The sequence below is a fragment of the Mytilus galloprovincialis genome, chromosome 3 (assembly GCF_965363235.1).
Source record: "Mytilus galloprovincialis chromosome 3, xbMytGall1.hap1.1, whole genome shotgun sequence".
In the NCBI taxonomy this organism is placed as follows: domain Eukaryota; kingdom Metazoa; phylum Mollusca; class Bivalvia; order Mytilida; family Mytilidae; genus Mytilus; species Mytilus galloprovincialis.
In genome coordinates, this window is record NC_134840.1 from 78,454,496 (window position 1) to 78,475,541 (window position 21,046).

The window sequence follows — 21,046 nt, forward strand, 5'->3', positions numbered from 1 at the left end:
AAATAAACAAAGTCCTATCACGGGACTATATAGGTGAGACTGCAAAGAGGCAGAGTTCATTCGTAAAACCTGTGATATTTCATATTTCCCTTGAATTCAAATGTCGTGGATGATATGTACGGCCATCGACAATAAACATAATGTATACTCTTCTTGATATTAATGGGACGTTCCAGTTTTATTTCTAAATGTTAACACCAATTTCTTACTATGATGGCTTTGGATGGACGACGTAATGTAATTATAGATAAATAAAAAAAAAGAAGATGTGGTATAATTGCCAATGAGACAACTGTCCACAAGAGACCAAAATGACACAGACATTAACAACTATAGGTCACCGTACGGCCTTCAACAATGAGCAAAGCCAAAAAACGCTTTATTCATCTTTGCAGGCAAACCAGGTAGTTGTAAGGGAAAATGTCACAAAAATGGTAAATGCAAGAAAGGAAGATGTAGATGTAAAAGAGGATACACAGGAGATGGCATTAACGTTTGCTTCAGTAAGTAACGTTTACTTATATGAAAAAGGGCATCATGCTACAGCCGATTGCAATGAGTGTGTAGGTATATCTTATACTTGTGGTTAGCTTGCTTGCTAGCTGAACAGTGAAGTTATTATTAGGTACGATAAATCACCCTCTTTTAAGAGTAGACTAGTCCGACAGATAAACAATCTACCTGTCCGTATGACTAGACGTTTTCAAATTGAGGATAATATACTTTACCTAATAATGACCACATATACTAGATATACTTACACACTTAATGCAATCGGCTGTAAGTGTATATCAGCTGAAGACATTTTGAATTCGAAAAATTTTGATTTGTCAACATCTGAGGATGACAATTTCACCATAGTGGACTAACGAAAACCGATTGTGTATTTAATGCATACTATTTCAAATTATATAAGACTTTAACCGAAGGTAGTGAGCTTCAAATAGAGAGAAAGAAACCAAGTTAAACATGTCAAAAAGAAATCAGAAAATGGGATATAAGTTCCAATGAGACAACTCACAATGTGTAAATATTAAAATTCATAGATCATGGTAAATGTCTTGATTTTGGTAGACAATTTTAATTGTTATCAGAGTATAATTACATATTGTTGAGGGAGATGGAAATACATACCATATATATATATTTATATATATATATATTATTATAAATGGAAAATAGTATCTAGTAGATAATGTGCATGTTCATGTAGTAATGGTTACATTGACTGGTTTTAGTTTAATTGTCATATAGTTATTAACGAAAATTTGTTAAAACGTGATTCTAACAGCTGTATGATAATTTGAAAATTTGTTGTTTCTTTTAATATTGATATGTTCTGTATATACTTTATCACCAGAAAGCTGTACATGTTCAGCGAGCGGCGATCCACATTACAGAACTTTCGACGGACAAATGTTACATTTCATGGGAACATGTAAATATACCTTGTCCCAATATGTAAATTCAAAAAGTACATGCAGATTTCATGTTCAAGTCAGGAATGAAAACAGAGGAAACAAACGTGTCTCATATACAAGATCTGTTCATGTAGTCGTCAGAAACACAAAGATTGACTTGTTGAAGAATAGAGGTGTCAAGGTAATATCTTAAAAATCAATATATCAAAGAATAGACAGTAAAAGAGTTAGATACTTACTCCTTTAAAAAGAAACATAAATGACCACCTAAAACTAATAACGTAATGGGAAAAAAGTCTACCAAATACAACTACAAGAGAATCAAGTTAACAAATCACTATAAGCATTGGTTGCATTGCTTGTATATCACTTCTTCACGATTACCACTGGTTTTTAGATAGGGTTGTGTTGTTAAGGATGTATTCTTCTGACTTTTCAGTCTCGTTCAGTCTCGTTGAAATCTCGTTCTTGAATTAGTTCCAAAATATGTGATACAAGTGGAACTATCAATGAATTTTTAAAATATTATAATCAAACATAACTCTGTGAAAAAATTGTGTATTTACTATGAATGGTTTTTGAGTAATCCAGGTTTCAAATTTTACGACCAATCAAGTCTGTATTTTTAGCAGAAATTTTGAGAAAATGGTTGAGGGATACAAAAAATTATTTTACAGGAATCATGAACATCCCATATCATTTTGGTCTTTTCAAATTTCTTAGATATGTATTTAATCAATCATTTATAACAAAAAAGTTGAAATAATATGCAATTTGTTCTTAAAACTGAGAAATATCACAAAAATACAAAATTGACAGCATGGTAAATTTTACACAAAAAAGCGTCAAAATATGATAAAACTTTCTTTTATTAACACATACCTCTAGTTTTTTTAAGTAAAATTTTTCAGATTGGTCCACTTCATCTTTGTAGAAAGTATGAAAAAAAGTTTAATTGTGGAACTGTGATTTTTGTAAGGATAATAGCTTAAAAAAAGGTAAAAATCGATGAAAAATGGGAAAATCATCAAAATTGAACATTTTCAAAGGGCCTTAGCGAAAAAAGAAGTGCACCACCATGTAATTTTTTCTTCATCAATTATTTTGTTACAGTTTTATAAACCCAAAAATCAGGTTAAAAAAGAAAGTTTAATTCTAGAAATTTTTGGCTCCTCAGAGGTGTACATCCTTAAGTCTTTAGGTTTCTACGTTGTGTTTTATAAACTGTTGTTTTGCCATGTCAAAATCTCTTTGGTATCTTTCAACTCTTTTTTTTATACATTTTTACAAGACACCAATAGGCCGGACTAAAACGATACTAATTTGATAGACATAGGGCTATTTGTCTTGTTGCATGCATTTTTGTTAGTTGTATTTCCGTTAGACTAGCTGTCAATAACAGCAAGTATTCATATATTTGTACGTATTGTCTTTTTTGGGGGAGAATGTGTGGCTTTTAATCATAGTTGAAGACAGTTAAGTTACAGATAGGTGCATTAATGTTATTTGGTTATTGGTTGTAAGTTGTTTTTTTTTTCTTTCATTTATTTCACTTAGATACACCGAACATAATTTGCCTAGAACTCGAGGCATCTGGGAAACGTTCATTATCAAAATCTTTTACAAAACAGAGACGCGCCAAAAAAAGGCAGAAGATACAAAGGGAACACTCAAACCTATAAGGAGACGTAACCAGACAATGCAAAAGCAAAAACAAGCCACAACAAACAAATAAAACCAGAAACACATAGATTAAGAAACATGACCTCCACTATAAACAGGGAATGGAACCAGATACTTTTGTTCTTTATGCAAATATAAATTGGTAAAAAAAATATCACTCGATGATATGACATTTAATCAAAATTGCGCCATTAAAACTGACAACCTGATAATCAGAACTTAACCATTGAAAAATCCTTAGTTCAGAAGCCTCCCTGTGGTCAGTAACCCTTTATCAAGTAAAGCATGATAGGAAACATTAGCTATTTAAAATCGGCATAATTATACTCTGACATTTTGCATTATCGGTATGTTGCTTTTTTAGGCTTTTCTACCTCTGGAATAGATAACATTAACTGTATTTGGAAAAACTTTTAGGAATTTTTGGTGATCAATGATCTTCAACTTTGTACTCTATCTGGCTTTTTAAACATTTTTTGATTCGAGCGTCACTGATGAGTCTTTTTTAGACGAAACGCGCGTCTGGCATCAATATAAAATTTTGATCCTGGTATCTATGATGAGTTTATTGCTTCATAGAAATACAAGTTAACATTTGAAACGCTAAATTCATCTCGTTTGTCTCAAAACTATTAAAATCAGTCAGCTACTGAAAGTGTAATTATATTAGATGTAAAGATTAAAAAATGAATAGACGTAAGAGATCGATGAAATAAGTTGGGGCAATTTTAGTATAATTGACCTCAAAAGGTAACAAACGTAACTTCAATTGTTTTTGAATTATCATTGATATGGTCATAGTTATAAACTAACTGTTTACAAAACTTTTGAATTTTTGAAATACTAAGGCCTTTCTACCTCAGGAATGGATAACCTTAGCTGTATTTGGGAAAACGTTTAGGAATTTTGGTCCTCAATGCTCTTCAATTTCGTAATTTATGTGGCCTTTCAACTTTTTTGGATTCGAGCGTCACTGATGATATAAAAAAGAAAATGTGGTATGATTGCCAATGAGATAACCATCCACAAAAGACCAAAATGACACAGACATTAACAACTTATGATGAGTCTTTTGTATACGAAACGCGCGTCTAGCGTATATACAAAAATTATTCCTGGAATCTATGATGAGTTTATTTACTCTGTAAAAATGGAAACCTCAACAAGAATGAATATACATTTTTGTTATATCACTAATTCATATGTTGTTTTATGGTTAACAATGCGTCAAAACAGGACTGACCTACAACAAAACCTCACAAACAGTCGTTATCATTCCTTCAATAAGTAACATAGGTCTATAATCAAATACGAATATTATTCAATTTTTACTTGACTTGTAGGTGGATGGAGTTAAAAGATATCTACCATATAAAACTGGATATTTCAGTATTATAAATTCAGGACGTTATGTAAGACTTAAAACTACATGCAATGTCATTATTACATGGGACGGGAGAAGTGCAGCAACCATATCGGTACCAAGTCATTTTAGCCAGAATTTAATTGGCTTGTGTGGGAATTGTAATGGTATTAAAGATGATTTTAGGACAAAAGATGGTTTGGATGTTCGCACAAAACGGGACAAGTTTACGCTTATTGGTGAAAGTTACCTGATTAGAGAGGGCAAGGACGAAAAGTAAGCGTTCAAGTCGTATAATCATACATAAAGGAGAATTGGGGTAAAATAATAAACAATAATGAATATCTACAAAGGAATATAAGGCTTACACCGTTGTCGGCCATGATAAATCATGTTCGAACAAACGTTTTTCATACATATATATATATGAATATATATGAATATATATATATATATCTAATGTACACAGCCATGTATCACACTCATTGGATAAATCTGTTGTAGAGTTGTCACTGACGTACTTATAAATATAATTATTTTCTGTGACTGTATCTTGCATTAATTTGTAGGATACTTACTATAGATAATTGAGCTGATCTGTAACAATAACATCTCCATGCCTTATATATCATGTACTGTAGTACGACGCTAGATTAAAACTGACGAGGAAAGGTAACACACGGCCACTGAAAGCTTTATTTTTTGTGAAGCCCAGGTGGTCGTGTGGTCTAGCGGGACGGCTACAGTGCAGGCGATTTGGTGTCACGATATCTCAGTAGCATGGGTTCAAATCCCGACGAGGGAAGAACAAAAAATTTGTGAAAGCAAATTTACAGATCTAACATAAGGTTGATGTTTAGACGAGTCGTATATATATATATATATATATATATATATATATATATATAACCTTTATAAATGCTTAATTGGTAGTAGAATATGTTTTCCCAATGACAGAAAAATACATGTAGACTAGATGAAACGAGATTTTAAAACATTTTGCTTCATCAAATGATTTTTCTTCGTTTTTTTTCTCTCTGTTTTTTTCTCTTGTCAATTGTTTGCCATATTATTTGGTCATTGACGAATATACCATTGTGTATCACATGAATATTGAATATATTGATAGGATGTGTATAGAACCATATTTTCTATGCAAGTAATGGATTTAGCTAGCTATAAAACCAGGAATTGTCCAAAAAATTTTACATAAGGAAATGCCTGTACCAATTCAGGAATATGACAGTTGTTTTCAATGTGTTTAATCAGTTTGAACTTTGATTTTTTTCCATTCGTTTAATTTCATTCTGATGTTGGATAATGGATTATTTTTTTGAAGTTTGGTATCTTTGTTATTTAGCTTCTTTTTGTATATATATTTCTTCATTGATTTCTTTTTTTTTTTTATAAATTATAAAAACTGCTATAAGTTTGTGTCTATGCTGACTTGTGCTTTTTAATTTAGGTGTGGTGTGTCAGCCCCACCGGATCCTTGTACGCCAACACTGAGAAACAAAGCGACAAGAAACACCGTATGTGGGCGGTTAAACCCAGCTAACTATAGGAGCCCATTTAGAGATTGCTCACAAGAAGACATGGCATTAGTTCAGGATATTTATGACAGTTGCATATATGACTATTGTGCATATAATGACCAACCAGACATGTTAAATACAATTGTTTGTGAAGCTGCCGAAGGCCTTGAAGAAAGATGTGAAAACATGGGTTTTGATATATCATGGAGAACAAAACAGTTTTGTCGTGAGTATGCAATTCAAACATTTTTATCAAGTGTATACGTAAAGGGAAAAAAATGCTTTCAGAGTTAACTGTAAAAGGTGGTACAGAACTTTCTTCAAATCCACTGAACGTTTTAATCACTTTCTATTCTGAGGACAGATTGAGCTCTTCAATGATAAAAATAAGTGTTTGTCACACTGATGTATATCCAATAAAATTTCTTCGATAAAGTATGTGGTTTCTGTTTTCTTTGAAATTGTTGATTTTTTTGTCAAAGGGTCATAGTAAATTTGTCAAAGGGTCACAGTAAATATTTTGTCGAAAATTAATGAAAAGTGAACGAGCCAAATTAATTTTAATCAAGATGTTTTGTACCCAATCTTAATGATTCTTATGATTTCAGAGAAACTAGAAGCTTAACAATGCTTGTACACTAAAACATCATTAACGTTCAAATTTGAAATTTGTGCAAAAATAAACTTATACAGTCATTTTATATTTTAATACATAATAATCCGGCATGCATGATATTATATCTGAATATGCGACTACCTTTATTTGTTTAAAATAGCTTTTACATGTGAGGACAATATGGAATACAGTAGCTCTGTAAGTGGATGCCCAGCCACATGCGTAGATTTAGATGCCCCAAAAACATGCAAACTACCACCATCAGAAGGATGTCAGTGTAAAAAAGGATTTGTACTCAGTGACAACACATGTATACCAAGAGCCCAGTGTGGTTGTAGGCTACCTACCGGTGACTACTATCCAGTAAGTTGATCAATTTATAACGCATCAAATATATAAAACTAATAATTTGGGGGATATATACTCATCAGACTGATAACTGTCACTGAATCAGTTGGAGGGTCAAACCAAGAAGCATTTACGAACCTAAATAGCGTGCTAAATAGACCTGAACAGTTCATATCTTAATGGTTTTGAATTTTCAACATTTTAAATGATATATTTTTATAAAACATAATATTTTTTAAATTTATTATTATTTCAATTGAAACACTTGTTACATTCATTTCGGTATGGAAGGCCGTCATTTATACAGCCTAATTTAGAAATATAATTGAACATGTACACAGTATCATCTATCGCGTAAAACATAAAACTAGAGAATTAAAAAACTGAAATAAGACTATCATTTTTTTTTACTCAATTTAGATTCTAAACTCATTTGAGTGTTTGATTCATCCATATTCGGTTTCGTTTTAAAGTTGAAATGTATGTACATAACAATTTTGTCTTTTTGCAATCAGATTGATACAGAAATTACATCTAGAGATTGTCGGACGGTGTCCAAATGCGTGGCTAAAAAGGGTTACGCAAAAATGCAAGTCATTAAACGGCAAAGATGTCACAGGAATGCACAATGTAAACTACTCAATGGCGTTTATGATTGTGCTTGCGAAGAAGGTTTCAAAGGAGATGGAATAAAAAAATGCAAAGGTATTGCTATTTTATAAGTCTTAATAAACGTTTTAAAACACGGGTTTTGAAAATTATCCTCAATAACATAAGCATAATAAAAGCATACAAGTTGTCACAAAATACTGCATCTCAATTAAAAAAATCGAAGTCATAATTAGAATTATTTATTGATAAAATAGAACTTCGGAGGCAAAATTCACGATAAAATATTCCACAAGACTTAGTATAAAACATGTATTAATCACACCTTTGTTTTAATCAAGAGTGCATATATTAATCACTGAAATATACATTTTTGTCGAAACACAATCTTTTGATGCACTGCCAAATTTGGTTCTTTTTCTGATTTTTGAAGTTCAAAACATCTGACGAAATCAAACATCATCAAATAATCAAATAATGATACGAATAAAAGACATATCTCATTTTACTGACTTGTTCAAGAATTTTCCAAAGAAAATGGTGGGTTAACCCTTGTTTTATCTCAAAACAGACACAGCGACAATAACTGATATTTAAATCTGCTTTAAGTGGTATGGGAGTCTAAAATAGAAATGATAGAATTTGTTCATATATTAATATAAGGTCAGAAATAAAATAAAAATGATATGTTACAGCGCATTTTCTCAAGCTACAGGTTGTGACAAAATGGCATATTTTGCAGGATTATACAGGAAAAAACACCATTTTGTGATTAGAAACGAAACAAAACGATAGAATTGTAAAATAAATTAGGAAAAGATAGCTTTCAGACAATGCTTTGAGAATATAAAAAAAAAAGAAAGGGTCACCGTACGTTTTTACGGCTAAAATACAAAAAAAGGAAAATTCCATGTAGATTCCTTTTGAAAATGGACTATTTTAGAGTTACCTCCCCTTAAAATGCCAATTTAAAAACATTTAAAAAACAACCAAACATAATCTACACTTGTAAAACATTATTATTTATAAGTTATATTCTTATAAATTGGTTCTTTAAATGAAAATTCACATTAGATATATCTGCATTCCTGAATCAAATTTTGCTAACTTGATAGAAAATCCGGACCTTAGATTCTTTGTGTTTTACAATCCAAGACGGCGAAAGACACCCATACCACCTTAATCATGTAGATTATTTGATAAAAATAAAAAATAACCAAAAATTCTTGTGATTTATACTTTGCAGATTTAAATTAATAACAAAAATATCTGTATTCAAAGGGAAACCAGAACCTGGTATAGAGAAAGTAATCTGCGAGGGCCTAAAAGGTAGTATATCATGTCCAAGGAAGAAAACGATACGAATTTTAGAGGCAACATATGGGAGAACTGACATGAGTACGTGTAAAGACCCAAGAGTGAAAACGACATCATGTTCCTCTAACAAACCTTTACCTATAATAAGAAAAAATTGTGATGGAATAAAATCATGCATGGTCTCAGCAAATAACGGCTTGTACGGCGATCCTTGTGGTGGAACATACAAATACGTTACTGTTCGATACGTCTGTGAAGGTATTTCTTCAACTGTTTAGAAAGCACATAGTCACATTTATCATGTTTATTTGGCAATATGCTTCATATGTTTTGATATGTATATTTATTTCAGTTTCTGTTCATACTAAAAAAGTGGCAAGATACTAGGTGACATTTATAATTCAAAGATAAATTTGCAAATGCATGAGGAAAAACTAGAAACTAGAGAAAGCCAAAAACCAAAAAGAAAAGCAATTATCATATGTTTTTATAAACTTTTAGCAAACTTTTAAACTTTATTTAAATCAAAGAAAAAATATATAAAAAAAAGCATTGGGAGTGTAAATCAATATATTGAAATCGGTAATTGATTACTTTTTACTTAAACTAACTTTAAAACAATCATCTATGAAAATGAGAAGTGATTAGTAAAAATGAAAAAAAAACAACACGTGATTCTCCTTGAATGAAAAAGTACATAGTATACGATGATCTGTTTAAACCATAATTTAGATGTTTAACAGTAGCTAAGTGTTGAAGGTTACTAAAGTGTAAAGATAATGTATACTGACTGAATTATATACAAAGATATATTTGATAGAAAGTGATCTTTTTCGCCGAGAGTAAAAAAAAACATTTAAGGTATGACTGTAATATTTTTTCTGTCTATGAAAAAAAAAACATAAAAAATTTGGTGCACACTGAATAACGCGCGTAGACAGAAAAAATATTACATCATTTCTTATAATTAATTTTAAATTCCATTTTAAACCGTAGAAAACCATGAAAAAACGTTGATGACGTCACGGTCACATGACTAAATTATGTCTATGGGCTCATAACAAAATAGCCAATCAGAAGACGCGTTACATCCAAAATTAAATTATTCGCGAGGGAATATACAAACAACGTCGAATATGTGAATAAGAAAATATGTATATCATTTTTACTCTGATCATTAGTTATTGATAGTTATAACTTGTAATATACATGTAGATTAATTTCAGTTAACAGATGTTTTATAGACGTTATAAATATGTATAGTTACTGCAAATAATTATGTTTTCAATAGAAACAGGACCAAAATGTGGATCTAGTGTTTGTCATCCAGATGCCAAATGTCACAGAGGTCGATGTGTGTGCAGAAAAGGATTTGTCGGAGACGGTGTAAATAGCTGCACAGGTAAAAAGTTTATTATTTTATATATTTCGAGAATAGACGGTCAAGGAAAAGGAAGACACATAATTGAATGCTTAACTATTCGATCTTCTTTGTTAAGTTTAATGTAAAGAAAGTCAAAAACTGCATATAAATACCACATTGTATTGTAACAAAAAATAAAATTAAAGATGCGGTAATACATCAATCTTTTTAAATATTACGTTGGTGGCATGATTTGAATTATATATATTTATTATGGTTGGTGTGATTTTGAATAATGCATTTAGATCTATATCAAGGTATAGCTTCCGCATATCAAATAACCTTTTTAGTAAAAGCATGACATATTATTGAACTTGTAAATGCAAGTAAACAAAAAATCGGATAAAAAATTACTATGTACGATCATACCGGAAACTAATTTTCAATGAAGTAACTGGTTTTCTGTGTATGGTATTAAGGTAATGAAATAACAGAATAACTTTTTACTTATTGTATTTGACTATTTGACTACAGGGACTTGTACCTGTATTGCTAGTGGAGATCCACATTATAAGAGTTTTGATGGACAAGTCATTCACTTCATGGGAATATGTACTTATACCATGGTCAAATCAACATCCAATGACAAATGTGGTGGTTTTGAAGTTCAAGTGCAGAATGAACACCGTGGTGCAAACACAAAAGTCTCATATACACAATATGTTTTGGTCAAGTTAGCAGATGCTACAATTCGGCTAGATAAAAAGAACGTTGTATTTGTGAGTAACTGATTTTTTTTAAAAAATAAAAAAAGGTTTACTTTAAAATTTTTAAATAGCTTGTATTAGTCAGGATCTGTCTATTCGGTCATGGAACTAAATAAACTCATCATAGATACCAGGAATAAATTTTGTATATACGTCAGATGCGCGTTTCGTCTACAAAAGACTCATCAGTGACGCTCGAATCCAAAAAGTTAAAAAGGCCAAATAAACTACGAAGGTGAGAGCACTGAGGACCAAAATACCTAAATATAAATAATATGATTGTGATTTTTGATACATGCATAAAGGCAACAGTAGTATACCGCTGTTCGAAAGTCATCAATCGTGTAAGGGAAAACAAATCCGGGTTACAAACTTAAACCGAGGGAAACACATCAACTATAAGAGGAAAAGGACGAAACTACAGAAATATCTGGGGTTGATATGTGTTCAATATAGTACTGAGGTTTATACTTAGTGGGTGTAATAAAAATCAAGGTACCAACATCAGATTTACATTTCCACAATTGGTGGCTCGTCATGGATATCATAAGAATGTGATCTGTTGGTACATGTAAATGAATCCTTCGTTGTTGTGTTTTTTTATATCTATCTTGCTAATCTTATTTTTATAATAATGTTATAATGTTTCTATTGATTAATAGGTTAATGACGTTCAAGTTTATACTCCATACTCTTGTACAAATTTTGAAATTACGACTTCTGGTAGATATGTACGGTTGCAAACAAAATGTAACATATTGATTACATGGAATGGTGCCGGTACCGTGGCAGTATCCGTTCCAAAGAGTTATTCGGGAATTGTATCTGGACTTTGCGGTGATTGCAACGGGAAGAAAGACGATTTCAGAACAGCAACCGGTGAGGATGTTAGTCTCAAGAAAGACAAATTCGAACTAATTGGACAAAGCTATACAGTACCAGGAATCTATGAAACAAAGGATAAAAAGTAAGTCAATGCAATAATAACAATTCACCTTTGTAAAGTCCCCTATACTTGGGTAAAGGAGAAACGTAAATGCAATTTATTCATTTTATAAAAACTTAATATTAATTTATATTTTTTGTCTATTAATGTGGTAAAACATAAAAATACACTTTATTACTAGGGATTGATATAATGAGAAGTGAGCAAAAAAGTTGAATTTGGAACTGACAATGCAATGTTAAAACAATAGAAGCGACGAAAGAACTACTGTAACAGTATTATCAACAACAAAACATGGAAGAAAAAAGACATACTGCCAAGGCTAAACTTAACTTCTATGTATACCATAATGACATGCAGCTTTATGGTTTTAGAAGGAATTATTTATCTTCCTTGTTATCTATTCATATATCCTTTTGTCGTTTTAAGGATGTACTTAGGCGAAAATTGAAATAATAATTATTTCTAAGTCAGAAGAGCCTTTGTTAAGGGATCAAATAAACTCCTTTTCGAGATATTTGATTAAAAAATGTGAGAAAGGCAGACTCTGATTTGTACATTATACTTTGGTAAATGACCTTTTATGGGCTATTGAAGTCTTATATGCTAAGGAAATATGTTATGGGACCAAATGGAAAAAATCCTTCCCTGTGTCGCAGGAAAAAAACATTGAGTCCGAACATCTGAAAACAAATTCCGAAAACCTGACATAAGTACTATATTAAATCAAAATGAGAGTTAATCATGTTAATAATATTTTTAACTAATGAGTGATCGAATGCTATTGCAGGTGCCTTGTTGGTCCTGTACCAGAAGATCCATGTTCTGCAGAAGAGTCTAAAAAAGCTGCTAGCGACAAATACTGTGGTTTGTTGAATCCTAAAAATTACAAAAGTCCATTCATGTCTTGTGCGAAAAAAGATATAGATATGGCCAACGGTTTATATGAATCCTGTTTATATGATTACTGTAGTCTAGTAGGATCACCGGAACTCGAACGAATCATTTGTGAATCTTTGGAGGGTTACGAAGAACAATGCGAAGATATGGGACTATCAATAACTTGGCGAAGAAAAGATTTTTGTCGTATGTAAACGATTTACTAATACTTTAATACTATGTTCGTTTCTTGATCTCAATGTACGACTTACTACATATTTGGTACATATTTACCTGAATTCGATAGTGTATATAATTTTTAATGAAGTTACAGAATGTAATGGCTTAATCAAACGAAGAAATAAACTTTTTTGAAAATAAAGTTTTGCCAGTCGGTGTGGAATAGTCTTATAATAAAATTAAATTTTGATTCTGAAATGACTGATTTTATATCGAACATTAAAATACATTTGTACCCATTTTCCATTTTTAGCACTCACATGTCCAGAGAATATGGAATATAGTACTTCTGGCAGTGGATGTCCAGCAACTTGTGTTGACCCAGATGCTCCACTTACATGCAGATTACCAAATACTGAAGGCTGTCAATGTAAAGCAGGATTTTTTCTTAGTGGAAATGAATGTGTGCCCAAAGAACAATGTGGATGTCGAGGACCAGAGGGAGAATACTATCCCGTATGTAAACATATACATATATACATAGTTTTTTGTACTATGAAGAACAACATTAGTTATATTGTAAAAAATATTTCCATTCTCCATTTATACTGTATACCTTGCAACAAAATTATTTTCTTTTACCTGTGTACATTATTCTTTTTGGTGGCAATTTTGTTTGTTCAAAATTATGGTTGACCTTCTAAAATGATTTAACATATCATAGCGGTATGCTACTGTTGCTTAATTTTTTCATCAATTATTTAATTGATTGTGTATTTAAATTGTATCATAGATCAATTTGATTCGTTTAGAGTTGATTCACTTGTGACACACAACTTACATAATAAACCTTTATAGGTGAAAGTACGGCCTTTAACGTAAAGCATTGGCTTGCATCGAAAAGCAAGTAATAAATGCCCACAAAATGACCAGTTTAAACATTTCAAACAGGGAAAACAAAGGTTGAATCTGTAAACGAAATGAGAAGCGAGAAACACTTAGGAACCAAATCAACAAACAGCCATTGACAGCCACTAAATCAATAACAGGTTTTATGCATATGTATTACGATTCATTCTTCATGTTCTTGATAAAGAAAAAAACCTTATTATTTATATGAGCTGCGTCTGAAAAAAAATGACCGTATTCTAATGAATATCAATACATCTGTTATCCCATTTCGGATTGGAAAAATCATAGACCTAAACATATACATGTATTAAAGTGTACTTGCATAAAGTCGATTCCCTGTTAAAGTAGGTCATAGGCAGATCTAAAGATGGCCTTAGTATCAAAACATGAGTAAGATACAAAACTGTAACCAAAAAATTATCAAGATATGACTAAAAAAACATCCGCATAGTTTATGACTTAGACGCTCAGTCGTTTTGTTTATTTGATGAAACTGTCTTATTTGAATATACCCAACATTTTGTATAAATACAGAGGTACGTCTAAGTTTTGCATAATAAAATGTATTACGATTAAAGTGATATACAATATTTTATACTTAAGGATGAGCAGCTGATATTTTTTCCATTCAATCTGGTTTTCTTGTAGTCAATTTTATTTAATAACTTTTTATCTCAGCTTGGAAAGCAATTTACTTCATCAGACTGCACTATTGTAACCAAGTGTTCCAGTGTACACGGGAAACCGCCTTTGACAGTTGTTAAAAATCAAATTTGTCATCAAAATGCTAAATGTCGTCTTAGAAGAGGTCAATATAGATGTATCTGTAAAAGAAAATTTAAGGGAAATGGTGTGGATGTATGCTCTCGTAAGTATATTCGCATTTTTATGTTCATATTTGAAAAAAAAAACGATTTAAATCAACATTTTGATATATATGAAGGAAAGATGTAAACTGAATTAGCAATAAATTCGAAATACATATAGAATTTGATACTACTTTTCTTTACTACTGAGATTGAAATTCAGTCGTTATATTTTCAAATAAAAAAATAATTAGTTTCATAGCCGTTTGGTTCAATTATACAAAGTATCGTCATAATTATCAAAGTAATTATTATATCAATCAGAGGATCTAAAGTTCACATTTTTTAACAGCTCAAATTACTATAAAAAATAAAATGTGGTATGATTGCCAATGAGACAACTCTTTAAAAGAGATCAAAATGACGCAGAAATTACATTTATAGGTCATCGTACGGCCCTTAACAATGAACAGAGCCCATACCGCACAGTCAGCTATAAGTTAAGCCCGCCTCCGGGGATTGTTCTCCCTCGTGCAAATTATTCAAGATCATCATAAATACAAGGATTGAAAATGTTTCGTCTCATCAGTGACGCTCGAATAAAGTTTAAAAGACCAAATAATGGAGTTGAAAAGCATTGAGGACTCAAATTTTCCAAAATGTGTTTCCAAATACAGGTAAGGTAGTCTCTTCTTGAGGTAGCAAACCCAAATAAAATTGAGAATGGAAATGGGGAATGTGCGAAAGAGACAACAACACGACCATAGAAAAAAAAAACAACAGCAGAAGGTCACCAACAGGTCTTCAATGTAGCGAGAAATTCCCGCACCCGGAGGCGTCCTTCAACTGGCCCCTAAACAAATATATACTAGTTCAGTGATAATGAACGCCATACTAATTTCCAAATTGTACACAAGAAACTAAAATTAAAATAAAACAAGACTAACAAAGACCAGAGGCTCCTGACTTGGGACAGGCGCAAAAATGCGGCGGGGTTAAACATGTTTGTGAGATCTCAACCCTCCCCTTATACCTCTAGCCAATGTAGAAAAGTAAACGCATAACAATACGCACATTAAAATTCAGTTCAAGAGAAGTCCGAGTCACAACAGACTACTAGCAGTTAACTGACTGGCTAGCTCCAGACTTCAATTAAACTGACTGAAAGATTATGATTTCATCATATGAACATCAGGCACAATCCTTCCCGTTAGGGGTTTAGTATCATACCATCATAACATATATGAGAAGAACATACCCCGTGTCATGCCAACAACTGGTTTTTGAATAAATGTGTTTAGTTCCGATGCAAAGACCCTATAAGTGAATCAATATTAACGCCAAAATATGCAATCTTTAATGACCTGACAACAGTATCGTAACTATATCCCTTCTTAATAAGTCTATTCAAAGGTTTTGTTAGTTTTTGAGGTGAATACTGACACCTTTGTGCTTTATAAAGAATATTTCCATAAAAAATTGAATGTGAAATACCTGAACGTATAAGAAGTCTGCATGTTGAGCTATATTTACGAATGATGTCCTTATATCGATGATGAAATTTAGTAAATGTTTTGACTAGTTTGTGATATCGAAAACCCTGGTGTAATAATTTTTCAGTAATACATAAATTTCTCTCGTTAAAATCTAAAACATTGTTACATACACGAGTGAATCGTACAAGTTGAGATATATAAACACCGTAAGATGGTGACAAGGAAACGTCACCATCTGAAAATGGATAATTAACGATAGGAAATGAAAAATCATCTCTTTTATCATAAATTTTAGTATTCAGCTTTCCGTTAGTGATATAGATATCAAGATCGAGGAAAGGGCAGTGGTCATTGTTAGTATTAGCTTTATTTAAAGTAAGTTCAACAGGATAAATTTCTTTAATATACATACTGAAGTCGTCATTATTGAGAGCCAAAATATCATCCAAATATCTAAAAGTATCATTAAATTTGTTTATCAGATGTTGTTTCGATGGCTCTTTGCTTATTTTTGTCATAAATTGTAACTCATAGCAATACAAAAACAGCTCCGCAATAAGTGGTGCACAGTTAGTCCCCATTGGAATTCCGATAATCTGACGATATACGGAATCCCCAAAGCGAACAAAATATTATCTAGTAAACATTCAAGGGCATATATAGTATCAAAGCATGTCCAATTGACATAGTTTTTTTGTTTATTGCTACTAAAAAATGACCTAAAAGAGTTTGAACATATATATTCACATTCTGACTTTTTAGATGCCCATTTAATTAGGTGTGTGAATTTTTTCTTAATGAGAATGTGAGGCAATGTGGTATACAGGGTAGAAAAATCAAAACTTTGAACAGATTTAAAATCACCAATATAAGCATGCAATTTATCAAGTACTTCCAACGAGTTCTTGACACTCCAAAAGTAATTAATTTCACTATTTTCGAAGGCCTTATTTGAACCATTTATTATCAGGTTTTTAATTGTACCAAGTTGATCTAAGAGGAATTTGTCTCTTCTTTTAGATCCTAAGGGTTCTACGTCTTTATACATTTCTGGTTTTTATATGATTAATTTGAACGTTCCTGATGAGGATAATTTATGAAAGTACTTTGCATGCAAAACTTTTATCAATAGTTATTTTTTTCCCTGTGAATCATATTAGTTAACATTGAAAAGTTTTTGAAAGTAGCTTTTCTAAGTCTCTTGTAACAAACATTCGATATGTCAGAGCCTTACCGTATTAAAATTGATCATTGTTGAACACTTCACAAATAAAACAACCTTCTTTATACTTTTACGGAGATAACTGATGTGAAAACTTAGCCGAAAGGCTGCCTTATGGGTAATACACATACAAGATAAATTTGTTCAGTATACCATACCTTGTGTAGTACTTACATTTCCCCAAAAAAAATGCACTGGAAATTATTACCAGATCAAATGTTTCATTAAAAATGACATAACTATTTTGCTTGTGTAAATATTACCAATCGGGGGGAAATCATGCATTCAGCCAACAGTAGTATTCAAATATTGATCAAATTAAAATGAGACAAATCAAGGAAGCAAACTTGATATTTCGCATAATCTTCCAAAGAACTGAGGATGGTTAGTTGACGAGAAATACAGAGAATTACCAAATTCGAGCTGTAATGTCATTATATAAGAATTATTGTTCAATCCAAAATGAATCGGTAGTTTATGTGTTATAAGTATAGTGAAGTTGTGTCTACAAAATTAGTACAAGAAGTCATAAGAAGCATTAATTTTCAAAATCAAACAACCCAGTTTTGATATAGTTTCTTATTTCAAAATAATTACAAATGTATACTCTTTTCCCATATTCTTATTGCAAAACTTTTCGGTTTGTTTTTTTCCTGCAGTAGGGAGGTGGGTAAGCTTTTGACAATTTTCTTCAATTCCCTTATCATATTGTAGAAAAATATTGTGTGATCAATAAACATTTGTTATTATATTTCGTTTGTAGCTACATGTAATCGAAAGTGTAGAATCAATGAAAGGTGTGTTAAAGGAAAATGCAGATGCAAGAAAGGTTCCTATAGAACAAAACTAGGAAGATGTAAAAGTAAGTATCTCACCCCAAATAAATGACGAATGATATGTTAATTTAGTTGTTGAACAAATTTTGACCAACAAATCCAATATTTTTCATTTTGAATAATATAATTACAAAGGAAATGATAACGACATGTTTATGAATGTTTCTCGATGCTTATTTTCATATACATATATATGAGACCGTTGTTTTTCTTCTTTGAATAATTTTACACTTTAAAGCATGTTATTCGGTTGTATCCCTTATCATATGTTTTGACCCTTTATAGCTTGCTGTTCATTTTTTTCATACGTGTATTTCATATTTCTCACACTGAATAATATAATTAGTCAGGAAATTATAAACATGTTCATGAGTGTTTCTCTATTTTTTAGAATAGATTTGACCGTTAGTTTTCCTGTTTGAATAGTTTCAAGCATGCTGTTTGGTTTTATCCCTTTTCATATTTGGGGTCCATTATAGATTGATGTACGGTGGGAGCCAAGGCTCCGTGTAAATGGTTTTGAAGACCGTACTTTGTCCTATATTGGTTTTCGTTTACAAATTGTGATTTGTATGGAGAGTTGTCTCATTGACAATCATATGTCATGTGTGTATATCTATGTATTCTAATTATAATTGGAAATGGTGAAATTTTGTCACAACTATTATTTAAACGTATTTTTCTCTGCTTTGATGTTGTTGAAAATTTAAAATCTCAGTACATATTTTTTCAGCAAAGACACCATGCAAACCAAAATGTAAGGGTGGATTTGTTTGTAGTGTCCGCGGGAAATGCAAACCAAAAGGTATATTTACCAGTGTCACTGAAATAGTAACGAAAAACTTTAAATTATATTGTTGTCATTCAAATACATAGAACCATGTTAAAAAAAAAACAAATATCTTATAGTGTCAACGGTTCATAATTGAAAGGAAATGTTTGCCTTCAACCACATTTATCAACTATACTATATATATAAAACAAAATATAGGACCTTTTAATGACAATACAAACTTTCCTTATCCCTGCAGACAAAGATGAACAAAAAAGTATTACGTTAACAGTGCGAAAAAAGAATGTTTTTAAATAGACGATAGAATGTAGTTCTGATATATTTGACTTGAACTTATAAAAATTACCATTGCCTTTTATTATTTTGACTTCTCCATTTTGACGTGTCAGATGAATGTGCTTCTGTTTCTTTTACATTATTTATTTTATTTTCTATGAATATTCCAGGTGTTGTTATCAATGAATTTTATTTTCTCGGACACCTGAATTTTTCAAAATGACACACCAAACTCATAATGGCATTTCACATTGTTTCATTCACGGACATATATGCAGGTCAAAAGCTTAACTTTTACAGATTAACGATTAATGTGTATGTTCTATTATTATTTTGTTGGCAGGATGTAAACGTAAGTGTAGGATAAATGAAAGGTGTATTAGAGGAAAATGCAGATGCAAGAAAGGTTCCTTCAGGACAAAGCTAGGAACGTGTCAAAGTAAGTTGCTCACCTCAACAAAATGACGAGGGTTACTGTGGATTCATTATTATTTGTTGGCTACCAATATTCGAGGAGTTGTGCGCACCGGAGATCCACGAATTTAACGTTTAACGAATGACAAATTTTCTATAGTTTTGTATGCAGACTTATGCAAAACCACGAAATTAAATATCCACGAACATGCAAGGTTTTACTAATCGACGAAATTAGTATCCACGAAAATAGATGAATCCACAGTACGTAAATTTAGGTGTTCGAAAAAACGTTTGACAAACAAATTTAATATTTATCATATTGAATACTTTAATTAGATATGAAATTATTACGACATGTTCATGAGTGATTCTTGGTTCTTGTTTTTTTGTATATACACATGGAAAAAAGTATTGCAACACCTTGATTTTTTAAAATTTGAAAAATCAGCCTCTTTTTTTCGATGGAATATAATAAAATATTTGTATAATATTATTGAAACATAGTTTATGATAACATTGGCATTGAAACGAACAAAAAATGTTTGAAAAAATAATGATTTATGTAACCACAATTTTAATAACAAAATGAAGTGTTTTTTGTACAAAAAAAATGCATTTTACAACTGTAGTCGAACCTTACAATGTCAGACATTTCAAAATTAATCTTCAGATGACTGTTCACATCATGGTTGATCGTTATACGCCAAAGAATTAGTACTTTGTGCTCAGCTTCATTCAAACGGATAACCGCATCTAAACGTCTTCTGATTCCTGCCAAAAATCGACTAATTTGTTGCTAAGGTAGCAGCAACCATTTCTGATGAAGAGCATTGTTTATTTCATGATGTGTTTGAACTGGGGTGTCCTTTCGCGCACGTTCCGCCCAATAGTGTTCCATATATGCTCGATATGGTTCAAATCCGGGCTACGATCCGTCCAAGGAAGATGAACCGAGTTCCATTGGAACAATGGATCTTCCTCCACGATGCTAATTTTCAACTTTAGCGAGCTCTGCACTACATTGGATACGGAAAACTTTGTGTCTGTTTGTAAGCAAAGGTCTCTGAAATGGTCTTATCGCACGATAACCAGTAGCGATGAGTCGATCACGAACAGTTCTTGTTAAAAAGCTCCTGTATGCCCACCACTCTCTTTTTAGGATTGTATTGTATGCAATGGGTTTCCTTCTGACCAACCTTCATTATGCTTGATTTTCCCTAGCAAATGGTATAGGGGGTCTTCTTTATCTCGGAAGGTCTTG

At 31.6% G+C, this 21,046-nt stretch overlaps 1 protein-coding gene across 1 annotated transcript in view; it reads left to right on the forward strand.

Moving 5' to 3' along the window:
* Positions 1–21,046, forward strand: part of LOC143066817 (uncharacterized) — a 70,301-nt gene that overhangs the window by 30,653 nt on the left and 18,602 nt on the right. The window contains exons 31-43 of the mRNA XM_076239627.1: positions 396–503; positions 1,361–1,602; positions 4,448–4,743; positions 5,933–6,228; positions 6,779–6,981; positions 7,482–7,671; positions 8,857–9,150; positions 10,184–10,294; positions 10,790–11,034; positions 11,685–11,989; positions 12,759–13,054; positions 13,341–13,543; positions 14,618–14,807. Of these exons, the coding sequence (XP_076095742.1) occupies positions 396–503; positions 1,361–1,602; positions 4,448–4,743; positions 5,933–6,228; positions 6,779–6,981; positions 7,482–7,671; positions 8,857–9,150; positions 10,184–10,294; positions 10,790–11,034; positions 11,685–11,989; positions 12,759–13,054; positions 13,341–13,543; positions 14,618–14,807 (2,979 nt within the window). The remainder of the gene's footprint in view (positions 1–395; positions 504–1,360; positions 1,603–4,447; positions 4,744–5,932; positions 6,229–6,778; positions 6,982–7,481; positions 7,672–8,856; positions 9,151–10,183; positions 10,295–10,789; positions 11,035–11,684; positions 11,990–12,758; positions 13,055–13,340; positions 13,544–14,617; positions 14,808–21,046) is intronic.